The sequence below is a fragment of the Podarcis tiliguerta genome (genome assembly GCF_965153285.1).
Source record: "Podarcis tiliguerta genome assembly, chromosome: 8".
Taxonomy (NCBI): domain Eukaryota; kingdom Metazoa; phylum Chordata; class Lepidosauria; order Squamata; family Lacertidae; genus Podarcis; species Podarcis tiliguerta.
Window position 1 is genome coordinate 40810719 of NC_139541.1, and position 20681 is coordinate 40831399.

General features: G+C 46.3%; 1 protein-coding gene across 21 annotated transcripts in view; it reads right to left on the reverse strand.

Annotated features, from left to right (window-relative positions):
- Positions 1-214: 214 nt before the first annotated feature.
- Positions 215-20681, reverse strand: part of ZFHX3 (zinc finger homeobox 3) — a 395772-nt gene continuing 375305 nt past the window's right edge. For all 21 annotated transcript variants that reach the window (XM_083452376.1, XM_083452375.1, XM_083452372.1 and 18 more), the window contains 2 exons: positions 14489-19993; positions 215-5734 (listed from right to left, as the gene is read on the reverse strand). In XM_083452376.1, coding sequence (XP_083308502.1) covers positions 4143-5734; positions 14489-19993 — 7097 coding nt within the window. In that variant the 3' untranslated portion in view covers positions 215-4142. The remainder of the gene's footprint in view (positions 5735-14488; positions 19994-20681) is intronic.

Genomic DNA, 20681 nt, shown 5'->3' on the forward strand with positions numbered 1-20681 from the left:
AGCCACTGAGGCTTCACAGAACTGTAGCACACACTCTGCCTGGGCGCTTAGACACATTTGAACAAGAGGCAGCAGCTCTCATGCACTTACCCAGGGGATTTGCTGTCACAGACATTCTTCCCACATTCTGTCCCCCACACATAAAAGTGCTCCCTTTCGTAGGACAGACAGGCACTCACATTCACACATACCCGGGGACAGCAGAGACAAGAGCTTTTGCTCATTTTTTTAATGTATCACAATGAGCAGGAAACATACTTGATGAAATATTTTCAAAGGAGTATATTCAATTACCATCTACAATCAACTTAACTATGACAACAAAGTGTTTTGTGACAAAATCTTTTTTTTTTAAGAGTTCCGTGTGGTTTCTGTTTTTGTCCGTCTCCATGTATTTTGGTACAGTTCGAGATCAGCATTGTTACAGTAACAAAAAAGCTAACAAGACTACATTATAGAAAAACACCAAGAACATCATTTTTGGTTTCACTTGCTCTAGTTTTTGTACATTGCAAAGGCTGTTCATATACCTCTTCACCTCATTTATGCTTTCTGTTTTATCCAGACTTGTCCCCACCCCCCGCCCCCGAATCAAACAAATGAAAAATAGTCAAAAACTTTGTGTTTCACAGTGGGCAGGATTTCCAGCGCCATCAATCCAACCAAATATCTCATTTTCTACTTCTGTTTAAGAGAGTCCCAGACTGCCACCCTTTGTGCTGGCTTGCACAGGGGCCCTGCTGCACCTCAGTCATCACCTGCCTGCCTACCTGGCACGGTCTTGGTTGGAACCAGAGCCAGCAACATTCCACTTCTTCAGAACACTCTTGGTTACAGACACTGCTCTGCTCAATAATGCCATGCTTGTGTTTTCCGTTCTATCGCTTGGCTTAAATTCCAGCATCAAGGGAGAGCTGTTAAAAACAAAATGACATCTCCGCAGTGTGAACAGTGGCTCAGGTAAGAGGCCAGTTCCATGGGAAATAAGAGGCTGGAGGATTTTGCAGCCCAGGCACCAAATACTGGCTGGCACAGAGGCCTCATTCCCACCCCCACTTCCCAGCACTACTCTGGGTGCTGCTTAGTGCAGCTGCTCCTCCTTCCATGCTGAGCTTCTGCAGAACCCAAGTGCCAATCCACACAACCCAAAATGGCAGGGTGGGAGGAGGCAGAGGATGGCTTGGAGGGGCTGCTTGGCTCAGGGAGCTCTATGAACTCCATGTTGGCTGTGGGAGCAGAAGAGAGGAGAGGGGCAGCAGGGGAGGCTGCTCTGCCCTTCTAGGACAGAGACGTCTCTCTTCAAACTGGGAGAGTCTCCCCCCACACAGAGGAAGAGTTATCAGAAAATGCACTGAAACACTATTTGGAGTGGGAGGAGGAAGATTGCACCCTGTGTGATTAATCTATGGGAGTGGGGCAGGGGAAGGGGGAGGGAGGGAGGGAGAAGGGGAAATAAACAAAATGATTTCAAAGCAGACCACGCAAACCTGACAGGTAAAGCTAGTGTTTAACTGGCAACTTATACCACACAGAGAACCAAAACAAAACAAAAAACTTCTATATGATACAGAGTAACATACAAGTTAAATGGCAAAAAATATATATATATATCTATATATTTTTCATAGAATTACAAACAAGATAAAATAATGGAAACAAAAACTGTACAACTTTAAAATTTAAAAAATGTTCATCTCAAGCAAGGGAAAAATACAAGGATCTTTGTAAAAAGGGAAAACAGCAACATTTTGTCCGCTTTTGACACCTTATGCTACAATTGGATACTGGCAGGAATATTCAATGGTACTCTTTTTAGTACGGTCTACTTAAAAAATTAAAAAAAGGAACTTGCATTGTGCATCAGTCTAGTCAGAAATATGTACACCAGTTCAAGGTTGAGTCTTCCATTAAGCTAAAGACAAAAAAGGCATGAAGAGTCCTGGCTTAGGGAGGGAAGGAGAGAGGAGGAGGAGGACGCTGCTGCTGTCCATTGGTCAGTCTGCCTGCCTGCCCACCCGCCCTTCCTCTCTGGGATGGAACACACCAGCCTCACCCAGGGGCTCCGGCAGCTTCCACAGTTTGCGGGCTGGGGAGAAGGGAGGAAGGGAAGAGAAGTCTGAAGGAGAAAGAAGTGCCCCTTCCCTCCCCCTCCCCCCATTCACAGTCTAGTTCCCTTTTGAAACACAAGGAAGATGGCCAGGAAGAGGAGGAGGAGGGGGCGGCCTTTCACTATTGAGGGTGGGTGCAGGGAGGGAGAAGGGAATGTTGACCTTTGGCTAGGAAGTGACCATGCAAGGCCTGCTTGTCTCCAAACTCTACATTGTAGCAGCACAAAGTTTTCCTTTCAATGTCCGGACCAGAGAAGATGCCACCAGGAGCAGAGAGAGATTTGCACCAGGCCCCAAATGCTTTTTGTTGCCTGCCCCTCTGGGGCTCACACGACACTAGCAGCGACACCACCCTAACAACGCAGGAGCATCGTGTTGTTTGTTGCAGTTGCAGGAAGGGTTGCTCCTCTGCTTGCAGAAGAAGCACAGAGAACAACCTACATGCATGTTTTTCTTTATGAGTTCCTTTATTTAAACTGATTCTTGTGGCGGTAATCAGAAACAAATCCTCAAGTCAAAAGAATCCTTTTTGCTCATTCTGCACCAGTGGTGAAAAGGGTTTGTCTTTGGATTTTATTTAAAGCATGAATTTTCTTTTCGAGGAAAGAAAAACAAAACAGAAAAAACAAAACAAAACCCACCCACACATGCACGCGCGCACACACACGCACAAGCACACACACACACATATATAACAAAAAGTCCTTGGAAAAAGGAAGAAGTGCACCCTAATTACCCAAAGAGAAACAAAGGCCTACAGTTCCAAAATGGAGCCTTTGAAGCATTTACAAAATGAGGAAAGGAAGCCAAAAGAAGAAGAAAAAGAAAAGAAGAAGACAGAGTTAAGTGCACAAGGGTAACAGACATGTATACACCTTAAAAAGTTTTGAACCCCCAACAAAAATATTCTGCAAGGGATCCTACTGACCCCCTTTGAAACCCTTTGAATTTTTTCTTTAGTTTTTATAAAATAATTCTGCAGCTGCCCTCTAAGAAATGAAGGCAGTGACCATAAGTGGAAGATTACAGGATGGAGAAGGGAGTCAAGGTACAAAGGGGGAGGGGAAGCTTCGGCGAGCGAATCGATGGGTTGTAATCTAGCTGGCTAGGAATGAACAAGACAACATCCAATGAGAAGCCGTCAGCTGGACCAATACAAAAGCTAAATGTACACAAAAGGGGTTTTTCTTTTAAATCTACCATACTGCTTCAGTTCATTTCCAATGCAACAATCTACTCAACACCAAAAATGGTCATATCTATCATAAATACAGAAAGTCAGTTGTTTTAAAACTTATTTTTAAGCTCCAAGTCCTTAACACTCTTTGCGTGTTGTTGGGTTTGTTTGTTTTTCTGAAAAGTGGGAGTGCTGAACTTTTCCCCTTGAAATTGGCTTCAGCAGAAAAGCTACCCTTAAAATCCCCAGAAAGCTAACACAGTTCACATTGTTTGTCTCTTGAAGACTTTCTGCCCATTTTTAAATTAACAAAAAAATTCCTTTTCTTGGAAAAAAAATCAAAACCAAAAAAGAAATTATATATATATATATTTATATAAAACAATGATTCTGAAAACCGAACAAAGTGTGAGCGATTGACCTGAGAATAAAAAGACGTTACATTTCTTTTTTTTTTCCTTTTAGCAAGCCATTGGTATCTGAATGCTAAGATAGCAAGAAATTTAAAACGGTAACAAGGTGGTCTGCTTTCCCATACAGTTATGCCGGCCTCTGCTGTGCTCTCAAAGGGGGGGGGGCTGGGGCTCCACAGACAGACAGAAAGACCCCGGAGAGGCAACCAGGGTGGGGTAGGGGGCTTGGGCCTTCCAGACCAACACAGCACAGCCGAAATGCAAAAAGAAAGCAATGAAAAATCTGCCGGCATCGGTATATGGGAAAACAACCCACACTTCTCTCTTCTTTTTTTCTTTTTCTTTTTTTTGGTTAGAAGCTTTGGAATTGCAGTTAGTCTATTTTTGAAATTGGTTTGTTAATTTTTTTTAAATTCATTTTTTTAAATTGTTCATCTTCAAAGCTTACAATCTAAAGGTGTCCATTTCTAGGCTAGTGAGACCACCGTCCTTGGGGCAGCTTGGCTCCTCAGGCCTCTCCGCCGGGCTAGCCGGTCCATTGGACTTTTGGCTAAGATCCGAGTCAGACTCCTCCAAATAGTCATCTGTTGGCATCGAGGGCTGAACCCCTGAGGTGCTGCATGAACTTGAGGTAACCGTTGAAGATGAGGAGAGAGGAGGAGGAGGAGGCTTCCCCAGAGGAGCCTGGGGGACCACTTGAGGCCAAGACTTTCTGGAGGTGTGGGGGGAAGCTGAGGACGGGGGGGAGGGGCTGTCATTTGAGTGAGCGGCAGACTGCGAGGTAGATGCGGTGCTAGGGTCGGGGAGGCAGGCGGAGTGAGGTAATAGACTGGGGTGCTCTTTGGCGTTTCTTGCTGCTCTTGGGATTGTTCGATGTTTGTGCGAGGCAGACTCGAGATGCTGCTGGAGGGCTTCATCCCCGCACACCGTGCTCTCACACGCCACACACTGGTACGAGCTGTTGCCCTTGCTGCTGCCGCCCGTGGGCACATGAAGCACCATCTCTTGCAGATTCACCACAGACTGGCCGAAGAAGCAGAGGGACTTCAGGTGGTCGGTGGCTGCCTCCTGGGTGCTGAAGCCTGCCTGGCACTTCTGGCAGACCAGCCTGTACTGCACCTTTGGAACGATGAAGGGGTCACAGAGGGAGTCCACGGCACTGTTGCTTTCCGTTTCAGGCTCTTCTTGGGGTTTGGGCAGGTGGGGGGACACCTCGCGGGGTGCATTCTTCTGCTCTTCTTGCTTGGGGGATTCTTTGGCAGGGTCTTTTTCTGGGGTAGCAGCCCCTGAGGGGACTGGGGTTTGGCTTCCTTTGGGCTGCTGCTGCTGCAGCTGCAGCAATTTCTGCTGCTGCTGTTGCGCTTGCCTCTGTTGTTGTTGTTGTTGCTGCTGCTGCTGCTGCTGTTGCTGCTGCTGCTGTTGCTGCAACGCTTCTTGCAGGCTCTGTTGATATTGCTGGTACTGCTGCAACAGGGAACCAGGGGACAAGCCGAGCAGGGCTTGTGACAGTGCAGGGCTATAAGGGAACAGCCCCTCCATGCCATACATGGGCTGAAGGTACCCGCTCTGTAAGGCCCCTGGGATCTGAGGGGCATAGTAGGGAGAAAAACCAGGGACAAAGTAGGGGAGGAACTGGCTCGTCAGCAAAGCTGTGGGGTCCGAGTTCAGAGCTGCCTGCAGAGCCTGGAGCTGTGTGGGGTCCACAGAGTACTCCATGGCAGGCAGCGTGGCAGAGAGGGCAGCTGGGGCAGGCACCTCCACTTTGTCCTTCTTGGGTGCCAGCAGGGAATCCCCCTTCCCCCCCTTGGGTGCTTTGTCCTTCTCTTTTGTCTTCTCACTTTCTTTGTCCTTCCGAGGCGGTGGCTGAGGCTGCGGTGGCTGTGGCTGTGGAACCGTGGCCGCTGTGGCTTGTGCTGGGGTGGGGGAGCTCAGGGAGGCCGAAGGTTGTTTATTTGGTAATCCAGAGGTGGGAAGGCCAGGCGAGGGGATGCTTGTGCCGGGTAGACCCATCAGGTTGGGTTTTGGAGAAGTTAAAGCTAGAAAGAAAGGGACAGAAAGAAAGTAAGTTTCAGGTGGGAGACTGGTAGCTAGGCCTGTTCCTAAGCTGGACAATGGACCCAGAAAGGCAAAGGCCTGTATTTTGCCTCAGGTTGGAGAAAGAGAGAAGTTGTTGTTGATGTTGTTGTTGTTGGTGGTGGTACAGAAGAAAAGCTACTTCCCCCTTTGGTGAAGAGGGCTCAGACTATGCATAAATCCCAAAGGAGGGCAGTTCAGTGAGCGCTGTGCCATAGCACCAAGGGTGTCAACAGAGAGTACTGCTGTTCCAGGCCCAGAGGCAGCAAGGGGTCCCAGACTACTAGTATTCCTGGGATAGCTCAGTCGGTAGAGCATGAGACTATTAATCTTGGGGTCATGGGTTCGAGCCCCATGTTGGGTGAAAGATTCCTACACTGCAGGGGGCTGCACTAGATGACCCTCATGGTCCCTTCCAACTCTGTAATTCTATGATTCTATTAAGAAAAATAAAAAAATGTAGAGTGAACATTATGAAGCAAAATTATGAGACATCATCTCAAGCAATAATTTTGTGAAATATGAACCTGCTCCTGTTTTTCAGTGATTTTAGCCAATGAGTGAAATCAGTACAGTATAGAGCTATAGAGATTTTCAGAGTCATACAAGCCCAACAGAAGACCAAAAATAAAATTTAAAAATGACCTAGGAAGTCCCTTCTGGAGGGACTTCCTGAATCATTCTGAAGTCATTTTTCAGCCTTCTTTGGTGCTTGTGTCACACTAGATTTTCTGTAGCTTCAGGAAATGGAGAAGGACTGCCAGGTTTATTTGGAAGGGACTTTTTGGTTCATTTTGAAACTATGTTTTCATCTTCCCTAGTAGAGAAGTGATTCTTGTCCAGAGAAAATAAATGAAAAATCCATCTGTGACTGGGCAATAGCATGGCCACCAAAGAGCAAAAAGGCAGAAATTCATGCTCTTTCTAACTCAGCTTTTTTTAAAATGCAGAAATGTTGCCTTTTCTGCTTATTTACATTAAAAAAATTACTGGGTTAATGCAAACACAAGTGCAAATAAAATCCATCTTAATACTGTGGTGAAGAAAGCATGGGTTACATTAGTAGTTGAGAGTTGCTATGTTAATTTTGCTAGAGCAGAGGCTGAGAGAGAGAAATAGATCTCAACCCTATGGTGTAGTTCAGGGTTAGACAGTCTCTTTGTGTGCTGGATTGGGATTATTTTTTTTGGGAGAATCCAGTTGTGGGGGTAGGGTTGTAAAGTTCATTGTTCAACATGGGATGGGGGTAGAGGGATTATCGTGGGTGGATAGTTGCTGCTAATATAAATTAATGGCAGCTTCATTTCCAAGGCTCATGCCCCCTTTGTTAAAAAATAAAAAGAAGCCATTTGAACATTGCTGCAATTACTAGAAGGTATAAATGAATAATAACAAATGCTCCTAGAATGCACGTGTTGCTTTTAAATAATTTAATATTGACTCTATCTAAACACGCCACTGTAAACCCTCAGCCAATTTTGACCACCTCTCCCCTCCGCCATCTGAAATATCACACTTAGTTTTGCACTGAATGTTGTACTGCCAACCTAACCCACAGAAAGTGGGGAACCTCTAGCCTGTGGGCTAATGTTGGCCAGCTAAGTCTCCCCACTTGGCCTGCAAGGATGCTTTGGGCAATGATAATCAATGCTCACCTGCCCAACACTTGATGCCATACATGCTATCAGGTATGAAGCAGGTACGGGCAGAGATTCGAAGGTACAACTGGGAGATTAAAGTGAGCTCCCAATTTTCCTTTGCTGGAGACAAGTACACTTTCACGACCCATCAGCTGATCTGCAGTGGGAGCGTGTCATGCTTCAGGAGGGGAAAGTGGCTTCTACCGTGTGTGTGAGGGATCTCCAATTTAGCAGCAAATTCAGTGGCAACAGTTTCTCCCTCCCAGGCCTGCTCTTTGAACCTCAGATTTCTGTATATTCAAAGAGTAATGTGTGGCTGTTTGTAAAAGAGTTTTCAAATAGCCAGTGCTGAAATAAAAAACAGTGTCACCTGACGTCACTGTGATGTCAGGTGATGGACAGGTGGGCAGCCCCATCCACCTGTCAAATTTGATGCATGGAGAAATAAGAATCTGGCTCACCGGCTAGGAGAGGATTCCCTGCCCCAAACTACAAGAATATAACTGGTTTACATCTCAATAAACTGGAGTTATTTGCATAGTTTAGTACTGGCAACAGGATCTTGTACTTTTAACAGCTGTGTGGTAGGCAGAAATTCAACAGATCAAGCCTTTTCTAGTAAGGAAGCAAATCATGGAAGAAGCCTCATCTGCTGATTTTCTGTTACTCATACCTATTTACTTGTGAGGTGGTGGTGGTTCACCTGCACAAGAGGACACAAATTTGTATATGACACTTAAGTACAGGCAAATTGTATGCAAAGTTATATCCTGTTTTGTGAGTAGGTCAAAAGGACCAGTCCACACACAATGTATAAATAAATTGTGATGTTTTCCTCTTGCTCATTGTGGGTACAAGGGAGTGGGAAGATGGAACGGGGAGAGCTGTTGGAGGGCTCTTAGGGAAGGATGGAATATGCCCCATGACAATGTCTGGTTTTGAACTATTGACATTTCCAGCTGTGTTCTGGGAAAGCTGATGATGGGAGGAGTGGGCCCACTAGAACACCTTTTCTGGGCAAGTTCGGGGAAGAAGGAAGAGAGCATCTGCAGCAGCCATGACTAGAAGTAGAAGTACCTATCCTGCTACAAATTGCCAAATGCCAACTGTCCAGAGCTATCCAGACCTCTTCAAAAGGCTCTCTCGGTTTAAGGGGCCCCATGTGTAAAACCAGGGGAAGGGCCATTGCTCATTGGCAAAGCAGAGGGTCCCACAGGCAGTTCCTGTTAAAGAATGTAAGGAAAGCCTGCTGGATCAGGCCAAAGGCCATCTATTTCTATTATCCTTATAAAAGCAGATAAAGCCATTACAAAGACAGACCATATAAAACTGTTCCAAATTGAAGAGAGCAATATAAATTCAGTAAATGAGCTGGGTCCCACAGAACAAAATACTTTTAACTAGGGTGAAAAAGGTACATCTTCACCTTATGGCAAAAGCTGTGCAATGAAGATGCTCCTCTGCAGGAGACAGAGTCCCACCATTTAGGAGTTGTCCAAAGTTAGAGCCTAAACAGTGGTATGAAGATGAAGAAGGTAGAATAATAGTGGTGGAGGTCAAGTGGAAGGGAAAAGTTGGATAATTGTGGAAATATATGCCCCAAACAAACAGAAATGAATCTTCTCTATATATTTTTAAAAATCCAGAGGAAAGTCTATTTGAATTATATGATGGAAAAATAATAATAATGGGGGACCTGAATGGGGTTACATCTCTGGAATATGATAGGTCAAATCGGGAAACAAGATCCAAGGAAGGGAAACTGCCAAATTCTGTTTTTGATATGATAAAAAACATGGACCTAATAGACATGGAGATTTAAACATCCAACAGAACATGAGTACACATTTCATTCAAGTTCTCAAAATTCATCAAGTAGAATAGATATACAGTGGTACCTCGGGTTACAGATGCTTCAGGTTACAGACGCTTCAGGTTACAGATTCCGCTAACCCAAAAATAGTACCTCAGGTTAAGAACTTTGCTTCAGGATAAGAACAGAAATTGCATGGTGGCGGCGCAGCAGCAGCAGGAGGCCCCATTAGCTAAAGTGGTACCCCAGGTTAAGAACAGTTTCAGGTTAAGAACGGACCTCCAGAACGAATTAAGTTCTTAACCCGAGGTACCACTGTACTGTGGGTCTCCAAAGATTTGGGGATGAGGGTGAAAAAGATACACCCAAGAATGATCTCAGACCACAATCTGATACCAGTAAAGATATTAAGGGAGAAACAAAATGGTTACAGATGGGGAATAAATGAGGAATTATTAAACAACTCAGAAATTGTAACCAAAGGGGAAAAGATTCTAAAAGAATATTTCGAATTCAGTCTTAATAAAGGGGTAGATGCAAATGTGATGTGGGATGCAAGTAAGGCGGTCATGAGGGGATACAAGATCCAACAAAATACACATCAAAAAGGAATAAGAGAGGCAAAGATCCAAGAGGTATTAAAGGAACTAACAAAGAAAGAGAAAGAGCTTAGTAAAAAACCAGGTAAGAAAGAGCTATTACAAAGAATTAAAATATTAGCACAACACTCTATGCTAATTAATTATAGAAAGGAAAATTAAAGTGATAAAACAAAAAAGATTTGAATTTGCAAATAAACTAGGGAAGATTAGCTTGGCAAGTGAAGAAATAAAAAGAAAAAAGGACAATCAATGGTCTGCTAAAAAAATGGAACCCCCACAACCAATGAAAAAGAGATGACACAAATTTGTTAAATTATATGTAGCTCTTTATAAGAAAGAACAAGAAAGCTCAGAACTGATTGAGAAGTATTTGGAAGAATGTAAACTGGACAAAATATCAGAAGAAAATGCAAAGATTTTAAATACTCCAATATCAATGATGGAAATGCAAAGGGTACTAGGCCAAATTAAGACAGGAAAATCCCCAGGGATAGATGCTCTGTCGGCAGGATATTAGAAATTTCAAAAGGAGCTAACGCTTCCACTCGAAGATATTATGAATAAGGTAGCGGAGACAGGAAGAATACCATAGTCCTGGAAAGAAGCATATATAACTCTGATACCAAAATATGGCAAAGACCTAATGGAACCTAAAGATTAAAGACCGATATAATTATTAAATAATGATTACAAACATTTTACGTTGATATTGGTAAATAGATTTAAAATGACTCTAAGAAATTTGATACATGAAGACGAGACGGGTTTTCTTCCTGGGAGACAAATGAAAGAAAATGTTAGGAACATTATAAATGTTTTGGAATACTGAGAAATCCATAATGAAAAGCAGGCTTTCAATAACGTCTCCTGGCTATTTATCACAAAGTTACAGGAAAAGATGGGATTTGGCAAAACCTTTCTAAAGGGTATAAAATCAATCTATAAAGACTAAACAGCAAATATTATAGTAAATAATAATATTTCAGAAAAATGTAAGATACACAAAGGGGTGAGGCAGGGCTGCCCATTGTCTCCGCTGTTATTCATATTAATATTAGAAGTTTTGGCGTAAAATATAAGGAAAAATGATAGAATACAAGGAAGAAAAGTGGGACAGCAAAACTATAAATTAAAAGTATTTGCAGATGACTTACTATTAACTTTACAACATCCGAGTGAGAGCATACCAGAAGTGATAGATGAGAGAGACAGATTTGGAAAACTAGCTGGTTTCAAATGAAATAAAGGAAAAACCAAGACGATGGTTAAAAATATGGACAACCAAGCAAAAAACGATCTAGAAATCATGTATGGGTGAAAAGTAGAGAGAAAAAAATTAAATATTTGGGGATCTGGTTAACAATGAACAACTATAATATTTACCAAGATAACTATGTAAGGGTTTGCAAATAAATAAAGAGAAATTTGGAAATATGGAAAAGAATGAAACTATCGTTACTGGCAGGATTTTGGCTATTAAAATGAATGTCCTTTCAAAAATGCTATTCTTATTTCAAAATATCCCAATAATTAACAACACTAGATGCTTCAAAGAGTGGCAGAAAAATATATCAAGGTTTATCTGGCAGGGAAGAAAGCCCAGAATAAAACAGAAAGTCATGATTGATATGAAAGGAAGAGGAGGCTTCGCTCTACCAGACTTCCAAATCTACTTTGAGTCATCATGTTTATGGTGGATAAAAGATTGGATATTGTTGGAAAATATCAGAGGTTTAAATTTGGAAGGACATGGTATACAATTTGGGTGGCATGCCTGCCTATGGCATGGAAAGGCAAAAATTTATAAAACCTTTACAAATCATGTCATCAGAAAAATATATATACAGAGTATGGGAAAAGTGCAGAAATCTATTAGAAAAGAAAACACCAATATGGATATCCCTGATTGAAGCCACTGCAAGAAAAGAACAAATATGGACAAACAATGGTTAACATATAAAGAAATCTTAGATCTTTCTGAACAGGAACCAAGGTGGAAAAATCCCGAGATAGGTTACAGATAAACAAACTGTTTAAGATGGATAAAAACACTGGATTTATTACATACGAAAGTGAAAGTATTATAAAAAATGTACAAACTGCTGCTAGAGTGGGATACAAAAGAGGAATTTGTGAAATCAAGTATGATTAAGTGGGCACAGGATGTGGCTTATAACATTGATTATGAGCTGTAGGAGAATTTATGGACAGTAAATACGAATTTTATGGCATGTTACGTATTAAAGGAAAATATGATGAAAATGACCCACAAATGGTATTTAACATCTGCCAAACTAGCGGAAATGTTTAAAAAAGAAAATGATAAATGTCGGAAATACAATGAAGTAGAGGGATTCTTTTTCCACATTTGGTGGTCCTGTAGAGTAATCAAGGAATTCTGGGAAGTAATTTACAATGAATTAAAAAAGATATTGTAAAGAACCTTCCCCAAAAAAGCTCGAGACATTCCTTTTGAGAATGGTAACAACAGAAGTCCCTAAAAACAACAACAACAACAAAAATATTATATGCCACCACTGTGGCCAGAATCTTATTGGCACAAAAGTAGAAAATGGGTACAGTACCCACCAAGGAAGAGCGGCAGTTTAAAATGCCCGAATATGCTGAATTGGCAGGCATAACGAATAGGGTAAGAGAAAAGGAGGATAAAGAATATAAGGACCAGAATAAACAAATAACTAACTTAGCAGGTCTTGAGGAAATCCAGCAGAATAGGAGTTAATAGAATTTAACAGAGGAAGAAATTCAAAGATTATAAATTTGGAATACGTGATTTAATAGAAAATAAAGAAACCAGGAAAAGGGTGGAAGCGGAGTCACCAGATATTTAGTTGTATGTAGGGATTGGTATGAAAGCTGTACAATTGGGGGAGTGGAGGAAAGAGGATGTGGAATGTGTTTTTTGTCTCTGTATTAAAAATGCGAACTATATGCGTGTGTGTGTGTGTGTGCGTGCACGTGCGTACACACACACACACACACACACACATATTTAGGGTGTGGGTGTGTGCGTCCAGCAATTCTAAGGGACTGCCAAGAAAGCTCCCGTCCTCAGGAAGGTTGGTTGGTAGGGTAGTGTTCATTGATAACGTTCTCCTCCTCCTCTATTAATGTGTCTAATCCTCTTTTTAAAGCCATCCAAGTTGGTGGTAATCTCAGCTAATATGTCTGGGAAAGGCCTCTATGTCTGCTTTCGACATAGCAGCCAGAGATAAAAGCAGGGGACTAGATGGACCAATGGCCTGAGTGCACAAAGCAGCTTTATATGCAGTCCAGCACACCAGGAAGCTGAATTCCAGCACAGCCTTCCCTCTGGCACGCCAGCTTTGCAGGAAGAGAATTCAACGTTGAGGTGCTTTCACAAAAACAACCCCCTTTGTCTGCCTTCTGATGGGAGAGTCCCAGGCAGACTCTGAAAGTCTGAATTGCCCCTGTAGTGCAAAAAGTGGCACTTCAGTGTTAAGTGGTAGAATTAATTGCAACTACAGAGCATCAGTTCTGCAAGGATCTGCGCTAGTCACCTGTAGGTTACAAAGCCCAATTCAAGGTGTCCAAGTTAATTTATAAAGCTCTAAATGAATTGAGACTTCAATGCTAGAAGGAGCATCTGTCCTTATACCAGCCTGCAAGGGAGGCCCTGTTGGCAGTTCTGTTGCTAAGCAGCCCATGATTCAGTGAATCGTGGTAGGACTTCTCTGCAGTGGCACCCTGGCTATGGAGTCCCCTTCCCCCTGAGGCCCTATCTGGTTCATCAGCATCAGCTGAAGATGTACTTCCTTCATCCAGGCCTTGGAGGTGGTTCTGTATGGGCCAGCTGAAACTGCATGATGCCCATCTGCTGTATGATATTGCTGGGATTTCAATTTTGTATTATATTTCATACTTTTAACTCTCAGGCATTCTATTTGTAAACCACACTGGGAGCAAATGTGATGTAAAGTAGTTTAGAAAGTGAACAAACAAATTCAGGTTGCAGAAAAGCTGGTTGTGAGAAATCATGATGATTGACATCCCACTATGGTAAGAGAAGCGCCCACTAAACAGGAGAGGCCAAACAGGGGCCTTGGAAATGCCTGCAGGAGGGACATGAAGGGTTGTCACAGGAAGGCTGTGTGCCATTTTTTTCTGCTAACTGGAAGCTCTAGCCCTTTTCCTCCCCTTTGTAGTTACTGCATGAGGAGCGGCCTCCAGACGATTAAATGACATTTTGAACTTAATCAAATTGGTGTTGTGAATTGTATTTCTTGCTGTTGGGTCTAACTATAAACTTTATTGTTAATGCTTACATTACGCTACCAGCAGGGTCCAAGAGCAGAATAAGAATAAAGACAAAAACAAAATGGAGTTGGCCTTGGGACTTGGAGGGAGCAAGGAGCCTATATTGCTTCCTCAACCCCTGATGGCAGTGGTGACAGGTTCTCAAGCAACCAAGAACCACCCACCTGAAACAGGAACCTTGTCATTGCATGTTGAGCACTTGTGCACGAGGTCAGTCAGAAAGTGGATCTGAGGAAGGCCATTTTTGCTTGTAGCAACCCAGAAATTCCTCCAGGGACCCTGTGAGGCTCACAGTGCATCAAAATCCCTCCTCCCCAGCACATGTACCAAAGAAGCGGTGGGGGGAATGCAGTGGAAACTCACCTGTGTTTGAGGGAGTGAAGCCAGGCAAGGATGGGCTGTTGAGGCCCGGCAAGAGGACAGGAGGGATGCCCTGAAGTGCTGCTGGGTAGGTGGCAGGAAGGTTCAAAGCCTGCAGAGGGGGGCTGTCAAACATGCCTTGCTGCTGAGCAGCCAGGCCGAGAACTTCATTGGCCTTCTTGATCCGGTCCAGCTCCTGCTGCGCCATCAACTGACGGACAGTCGCTGGGTCAAAGTACTCCTTCTCTTTGTCCAGCTGGCTTCCGATGGTGTCCTTCACTTTGGAAATGTGCTGCTGAGAGAAGATATGGTCACGTACAGACAAGCGGGCACTGTACTTGACACCACACAAAGTGCACTCTGTTTTGGGTCCCTCATAACTTGCTTGGTTAATGCCAAAATGCTTGGCCATACTGAGCTTGGCCTTCTTCTCCTTGGCCCGAGCATTCTGGAACCAGACCTGAACAACTCTCTTTGGCAGCCCAATATCGTTGCCCAGGACCTCACATTCCAGCATGGTTGGAGTCCTGTAGTCATTAAAGCAGGACTTTAGGACCTTCAGCTGGAGGTTCGTCATTTGTGTCCGGAAGCGCTTCTGTCCTGGCCGATCCCCGCTATCTCCAGACTTGCCCGCTGAGCCACTTGTGCCAGGGCTGGGTGAGCAAGGGTCTGCCAGGCTGGAGGTCTCACTGTAGTCCACAGTACCTTCATTGTCATACTCTTTGCTGTAGTAACTGGGAGCTGGGCTGACAAGGCCAGAAGACAGTCTGTCTTCATACTCTGACATTGCTATCATGGCAGCCTTGGTCAGGCCCTCACCTGGCCCTGAGGTGCATTTGGCTTCAGTGGTGATCCCCGTGGCACTGTCATTGTCTGCATTGCCTTCATCCCCTGTGGTGGTGTCTGTGATGGCTGTGTTGACAGAGGAGCAGTCATCGTTGTCCAGCTTGGTGTGGTCAAAGCTCAGATTGACAGAGGACATAGAGGGGCTCTCAAAGTCCTCTATCCCTTCTACTTTAATGGAGGAGGGGCTCAGCAGAGTTCGAGGAGAGAGCTCCAGAGACTTGCTCACTGGGGAGAGCGGAATGCCCTGGCTATCGCTGCTGGTGAGTGGCAGGTGAGCAAAGCTTGCTCCATCAAAGAGGTCTCCCTTCATCTGGAGCCCTCCATCACAATCTAAAAGCATGGCTGACAAGGTCAAGTTGTACCCTGCCCGCTTGGCTTCATGCCAGTGCCGCGATCGGATGTGTGCTTCCAGGGCTGTTTTGGCTTTGAAGAGGGCCCGGCAAAAAGGGCACCGCCTGTGGGCCTGGGCAGGCCCCACTGCCCGGAACTGCCCCTTCCGCTCCCGGGCCCGAGTGTTCTGGAACCAAACCTGCACCACACGTTTTTTCAAGCCTACCTCGTGAGCAATGTGGTCGAGCATCTTTCTGGTAGGGTTGGAATCAAGTAAGTATTTCTGGTAGAGAATTTCCAGCTGTTCTGGGGTGATGGTTGTTCGGAGACGCTTGTCCCTCTGGGGCTCCTCCCCGCCAGTGCTGCTGTCATTCTCGCCAGGACTTGCACTGGCTTTCTCCTCCAACTTTCTCTTCAGTGTGCTCATGGTGGATGTTGGTGTGGAGGGTGAAGTGGCTGAGCTCATGGGCAGCTGGGGGAGCGTCCCAGACAGCAGCTGACTGGCCAGGAGGGGGTTGCTGGGGTCAAAGAGCATGAAAGGCATATCCAAAGTCCTGTCCAGAAACTGGGGGTGGATAAACTGGTTCTGGGCACTCAAGAAGTGGAGCTGCTGATGCTCTTGCCAATGCTCAAAGGAGGGAAATGCCAGTTTGCACTGGTCACATTGGTAGGGGATGAGCTGAGGAGGCATGTTGGCCAGCTGTTGAGGGGTGGATGTGTGAAGGGGCTTGAGGTGTAGGTGAGAGAGTTGTGAGGGGCTAGGACTGGACTGTGGCAGCACAGACTGTGGAGGAGGCTGGACTGATTGCTGTGGGGTGGGTGGGGAGGCCTTTGGGTGTGCTGAACTGGCCTTTGGCTCGCCTGGGTCCTGCTGCTGCTGCACCTCCTGCTTTGGTTGCATTTGCTTCTCTGGAGTTTGGTTTTGCTGCGTACTTGGAGGTTCAGGTTGCTTTGGTTTTTCATCTGTAGCTTCTGCTTTAGAAGTATAGATGGCGAAGTCATCGTCTGCTTCAGCAGTGAGCTGTGGTAGGAAAGCTGAGGAAGAGCAGGCTGTGTTTGCAGAAGACGTGGGGGTGCTGTAGGCCTGGGAAGGCATTGGGGTGCTGCAGGAGGAACTGGTTGGGGTCAGCAGCTCTGCTGCATCCATGGAATCCTCGTTCTGACTGTCATCCTGCCCGTCTTCATCCTCATCCTTGTAGCACAGCTTTTTCTGATGTTTGATCAGGTCAAAGATGCGCTGGAAGACAAGGCTGCACTTCTTGCACTGGTAATTCAAGTTGCTTGTCCGGATGTACCTGTCATTTGTCAGCTCCCGTCGCTCTCCATCCTTCCCTTCCCCCTGATTCTCATAGTTTTTCCTGGCCTTCTGGCGAGCATTCTGAAACCATACCACTATCACACGGGTTGGAAGGTTGAGCAAATTCGAGAGCTGCTCGAATTCATCATCCTTGGGGTAAGCATTGGCATCAAAGAAATCCTGCAGCACTCGGAGTTGGTAGTCAGTAAAGCGAGTCCTGGAAGACCTCTTGCTTCCCCAGTACTCATGCTTTTGAGGCTCTGGAGAGGGTGGTCGAGAATCTACCTTCAGGTCCTCCAGGCTGGTAATTGGAGGGTTGCTGAAGTTGTATGGGGAGTCCTTGTTGCGCTGGCGCTCTTTGAAGAGTGTGTTCCGAAACCAGTGCTTGATCACCTTCTGTGGCAGTCCAGATTTGTCTGCCATCTCCTTGATCTGCTCCTCGCTTGGGGAATTGTTGATATCAAAATATTGCCTCAAGACCCGGAGCTGGTCATCTGTGATCCGCGTGCGTGGCCTCTTGTTCTGCTGCTGCTGCTGCAGAAGGCCTGGGTTGAGCTGGTGTTGGTACAGCTGGGCCAGGTCTGCAGGCAAAGCATCCACGGGGCCAAGCTGTGGCGGCAACTGGGCAGGCAAGGTTTGCAAAGGCATGGTCTGCATCATCAGGGGAGAGAAGATGGGCAGCTCCATAGGCATGGAAAGTTGAGTGAGGGGCAGTGATGGCTGGGCTGGTGTAATGGTGGGAGATGTAATGGATGGAGCCGAAGCAGGAATGGTAGGCGTAGAAGGCTGCTGTGGAGGTGGAGCTGGCAGAGGAGGAGGAAGAGGTGGAGGGGGCGGGGGCGGCGGGGGAGGGGGCGGCTCTGGAGTTTGAGGCCGCAGTGGGTACAGCTTGTCGTAGTGTTCACGGTACTGCTTGGCAAACTTTTCCAGCTGCTTGAAGGGGAAGTAATGCTGGTGGACATGTTCTTGGTGGCTCTTCAGGATGAGGACGTTGGAGAAGAATTTCCCACATGACTCACATTCCAACTTTTCCAAGTTGTCACCCTGCTCTGTCTTCCCAGCCTTCTTCTGCACCTTCTGCTTGTTCTCATTGTATTGAATGACCAACTCAAAACCAAAGTTTTCCAGCAAGGCTTTTGTGGCATTCCCACGTGCATCTGATGCGATACGAGGAGGAAACATAGAAGGTTCTGCAGGGCCCGATCCAGCCCCTGCTGACTCTGGCTTGTCTTTGGACTTCAGGGTGTCAGGCAGGAGCTCTTTAGAGATAGAGGTGCCATCCCCCTTTTCAAAGCTCTCCTGTTCCCTTTGGACTTCCTTCTCCTTCCCAAAAGCCTTGCTCTTCTTCTCTGAGTGATGGCTCTGCTGGAGGAGAACACAATGAGGCGGCTGTGACAGCTGACCTTGAGGCAGCTGCTGCTGTGGCGGCTGCTGCAGGAGTGGTGGGTGGCCTGGCTGGGGGAGCTGCACCTTCAAGTCGTCCAGAAGGCTAGGTCCGGTCCCAGTCAGTGTCAGTGTGCCGCTGGTCACAGGCAAGCTCACTTCGGGGTTCAGCTGGAACTCGGCACTGGGAATGTAGAAGGGGAAGAGAAGGTGCTGCTGCTGCTGGAGCTGGAGGAGGGTCTCTGTGGTCATCGGGAAGTGGGGCAGGAGAGCAGGGTTGAAGAGTTGTGACTGGATGAGAGCAGCTTGTTGCTGGAGCTCTTGCTGGAGCTGTGCCTGTACTTGCGCCTGTGCCTGCGCCAAGGTGTGCGCTTGATGCTGCTGCTGCTGCTGCTGCTGCTGCCGCGAAGCAATCATGTCAGCCAGTTTCTTACGGTTCACCTCTTTGGGCTCAGACGGGCTTGCAGCAGCTGCCAGGGTGGAGCTGGTACTGATGGGGTTGCTGAGAGAAGGGATCCCAGTGCTCTCGCAAGAGACCTGGCTGAGCAGGCTAGAGACGGGAGCTGTGCTGGCAGAGCTTGTGTTTGTCATAGCAAAGGAGGTGGTGGTGGTTGTGCTGATGGGGCTGGGTGTGGAAGAGCCCAGAGAGACGCTGCTGCTGCTGCCACCACTGCCACCAGCAGCTCCATTGCTGTTGCTGCTGCCACTGCTACCCCCTGCAGCCTCCAGTTTGGCAGCTCGTGCCTTGGTCTGATGTAGGACGGACCGCATGTGGATCTCTAAGGTGGAGCTCTGGCTATAGGCCACGCTGCAAGTGCTGCATTTGAAGGGCTTGTTGTCGGGGCTGCTGGTGGGCTCCGGCTGGCCAGAGGTGGACTCTTGGAGGGCTCGTTTCAGCTTGTGCAGGTGGGAGACTGAATTGTAGTGGACCAAAAGGATGTTTTTCTGTGTGAAGGATTCTTTGCAAACTGTGCACTTGTATGGGCGGGATGGGTCCAGGAACTTCTCCATGGTGAAGTTTGGGCCCTTTCGGAAGGGGAGAGCTCGTTTTGGTTCTGAGCCAGAGTCTTCCTGTACAGACCCAGAGTCACTTCCTGTGGGACTTTGCTTGTCCTCTAGGTCACTCTCCTCCTCTTTGTCTTCCTCTACTATGACAGTGTGGTCTTCAGCCAGAGAAGGGTCACCCATGGCCAGGAGGTCCCCGTTGACCAGAAGCCCACCGTACAGTTGCTGGATGTCAGCTTCACTCAGTTCCAGGTGACTTGTCTCCAGGTGCTTCTTGAGGGCTTGAAAAGTGCGGAAGCTGCGTTGGCAAAGGCAACACATAGTAGCTGCCCGGATGACATGGTACTGGGAGTGCAGCTGGAGCTTCTCGATTGTTTTGAAGGCCAGGCTGCATTGGTTGCAGCGGTATTTGTAAACGTGACGGTCAGAGACAGGCAACTGGGGCCGCTTAGTGTGGACCTCATTGAAATGCGCTTGCAGGGCAGTGGAGCTTTTGAACACCTGGCTGCAGCCCTTCTTCCAGCACAGAAATCCAGCATCATCCCTGGCAGAGGCCTGGTCAGGCGGAGCAGGCTTTGGTTCTGCCCCACGCTCCCCTGTGTTCTCAGAAGGCAGTAGCAGGCCTTTGCCTAAGTCCTCTGAAGTCTCTGTGGAGAGAGAAACAAAGAGGAGACCATGAAAGCCCTTGCCAGCCAAAGACACATCCTCTGGGCTATTTAAGGATTCAACAGCTATATGCTATTCATCTGGACACGTTGGGACCTCTCACCAGACTCTTCTCAAATGGATCAAGGGTGAGCACCCCAACCTTCTCCTTTTCTCACCAGAAGAACAAGATGCTCTCCTTCATGCTATCCTCTGCCTTGGCTCTGCCTTCACACGAACCTCTCTCTTCCCACTCAAAGCTCCGGCATCACTCACTTCTGATGCCTTTATGCACACACTATGAATGTGTGGTGTTTCTTCAACAGCGTTCTATAATGCATGGCACCAAACTGGCAGAATGTAACACCTAGTAATATGTCAACCATACTGCAATTAAGACTGCTGGAAAGGGGCATGAGGGAGAAGGAGAGCAAGAAGGGCATTCCAGGTCATTTTTCATTGTGTGTGGGAAAACACAAATATGTTCCCGGTTAGATGATAGAGATCTGAATGCACTAAAAGCTCCCCTCCCAAAATACACCCAGAGGCAACCTGTGCTAATCTTTCATAATATGGTGTTCTCTACAAGGCCAAAATTTGGTGCTCCCAAATGGAACCTCGATTTTGCACCCCCTAGGCTTGATGCCCTGTGCAGGGGAACCACCTGCACCACCCTAAATATGGCACTGA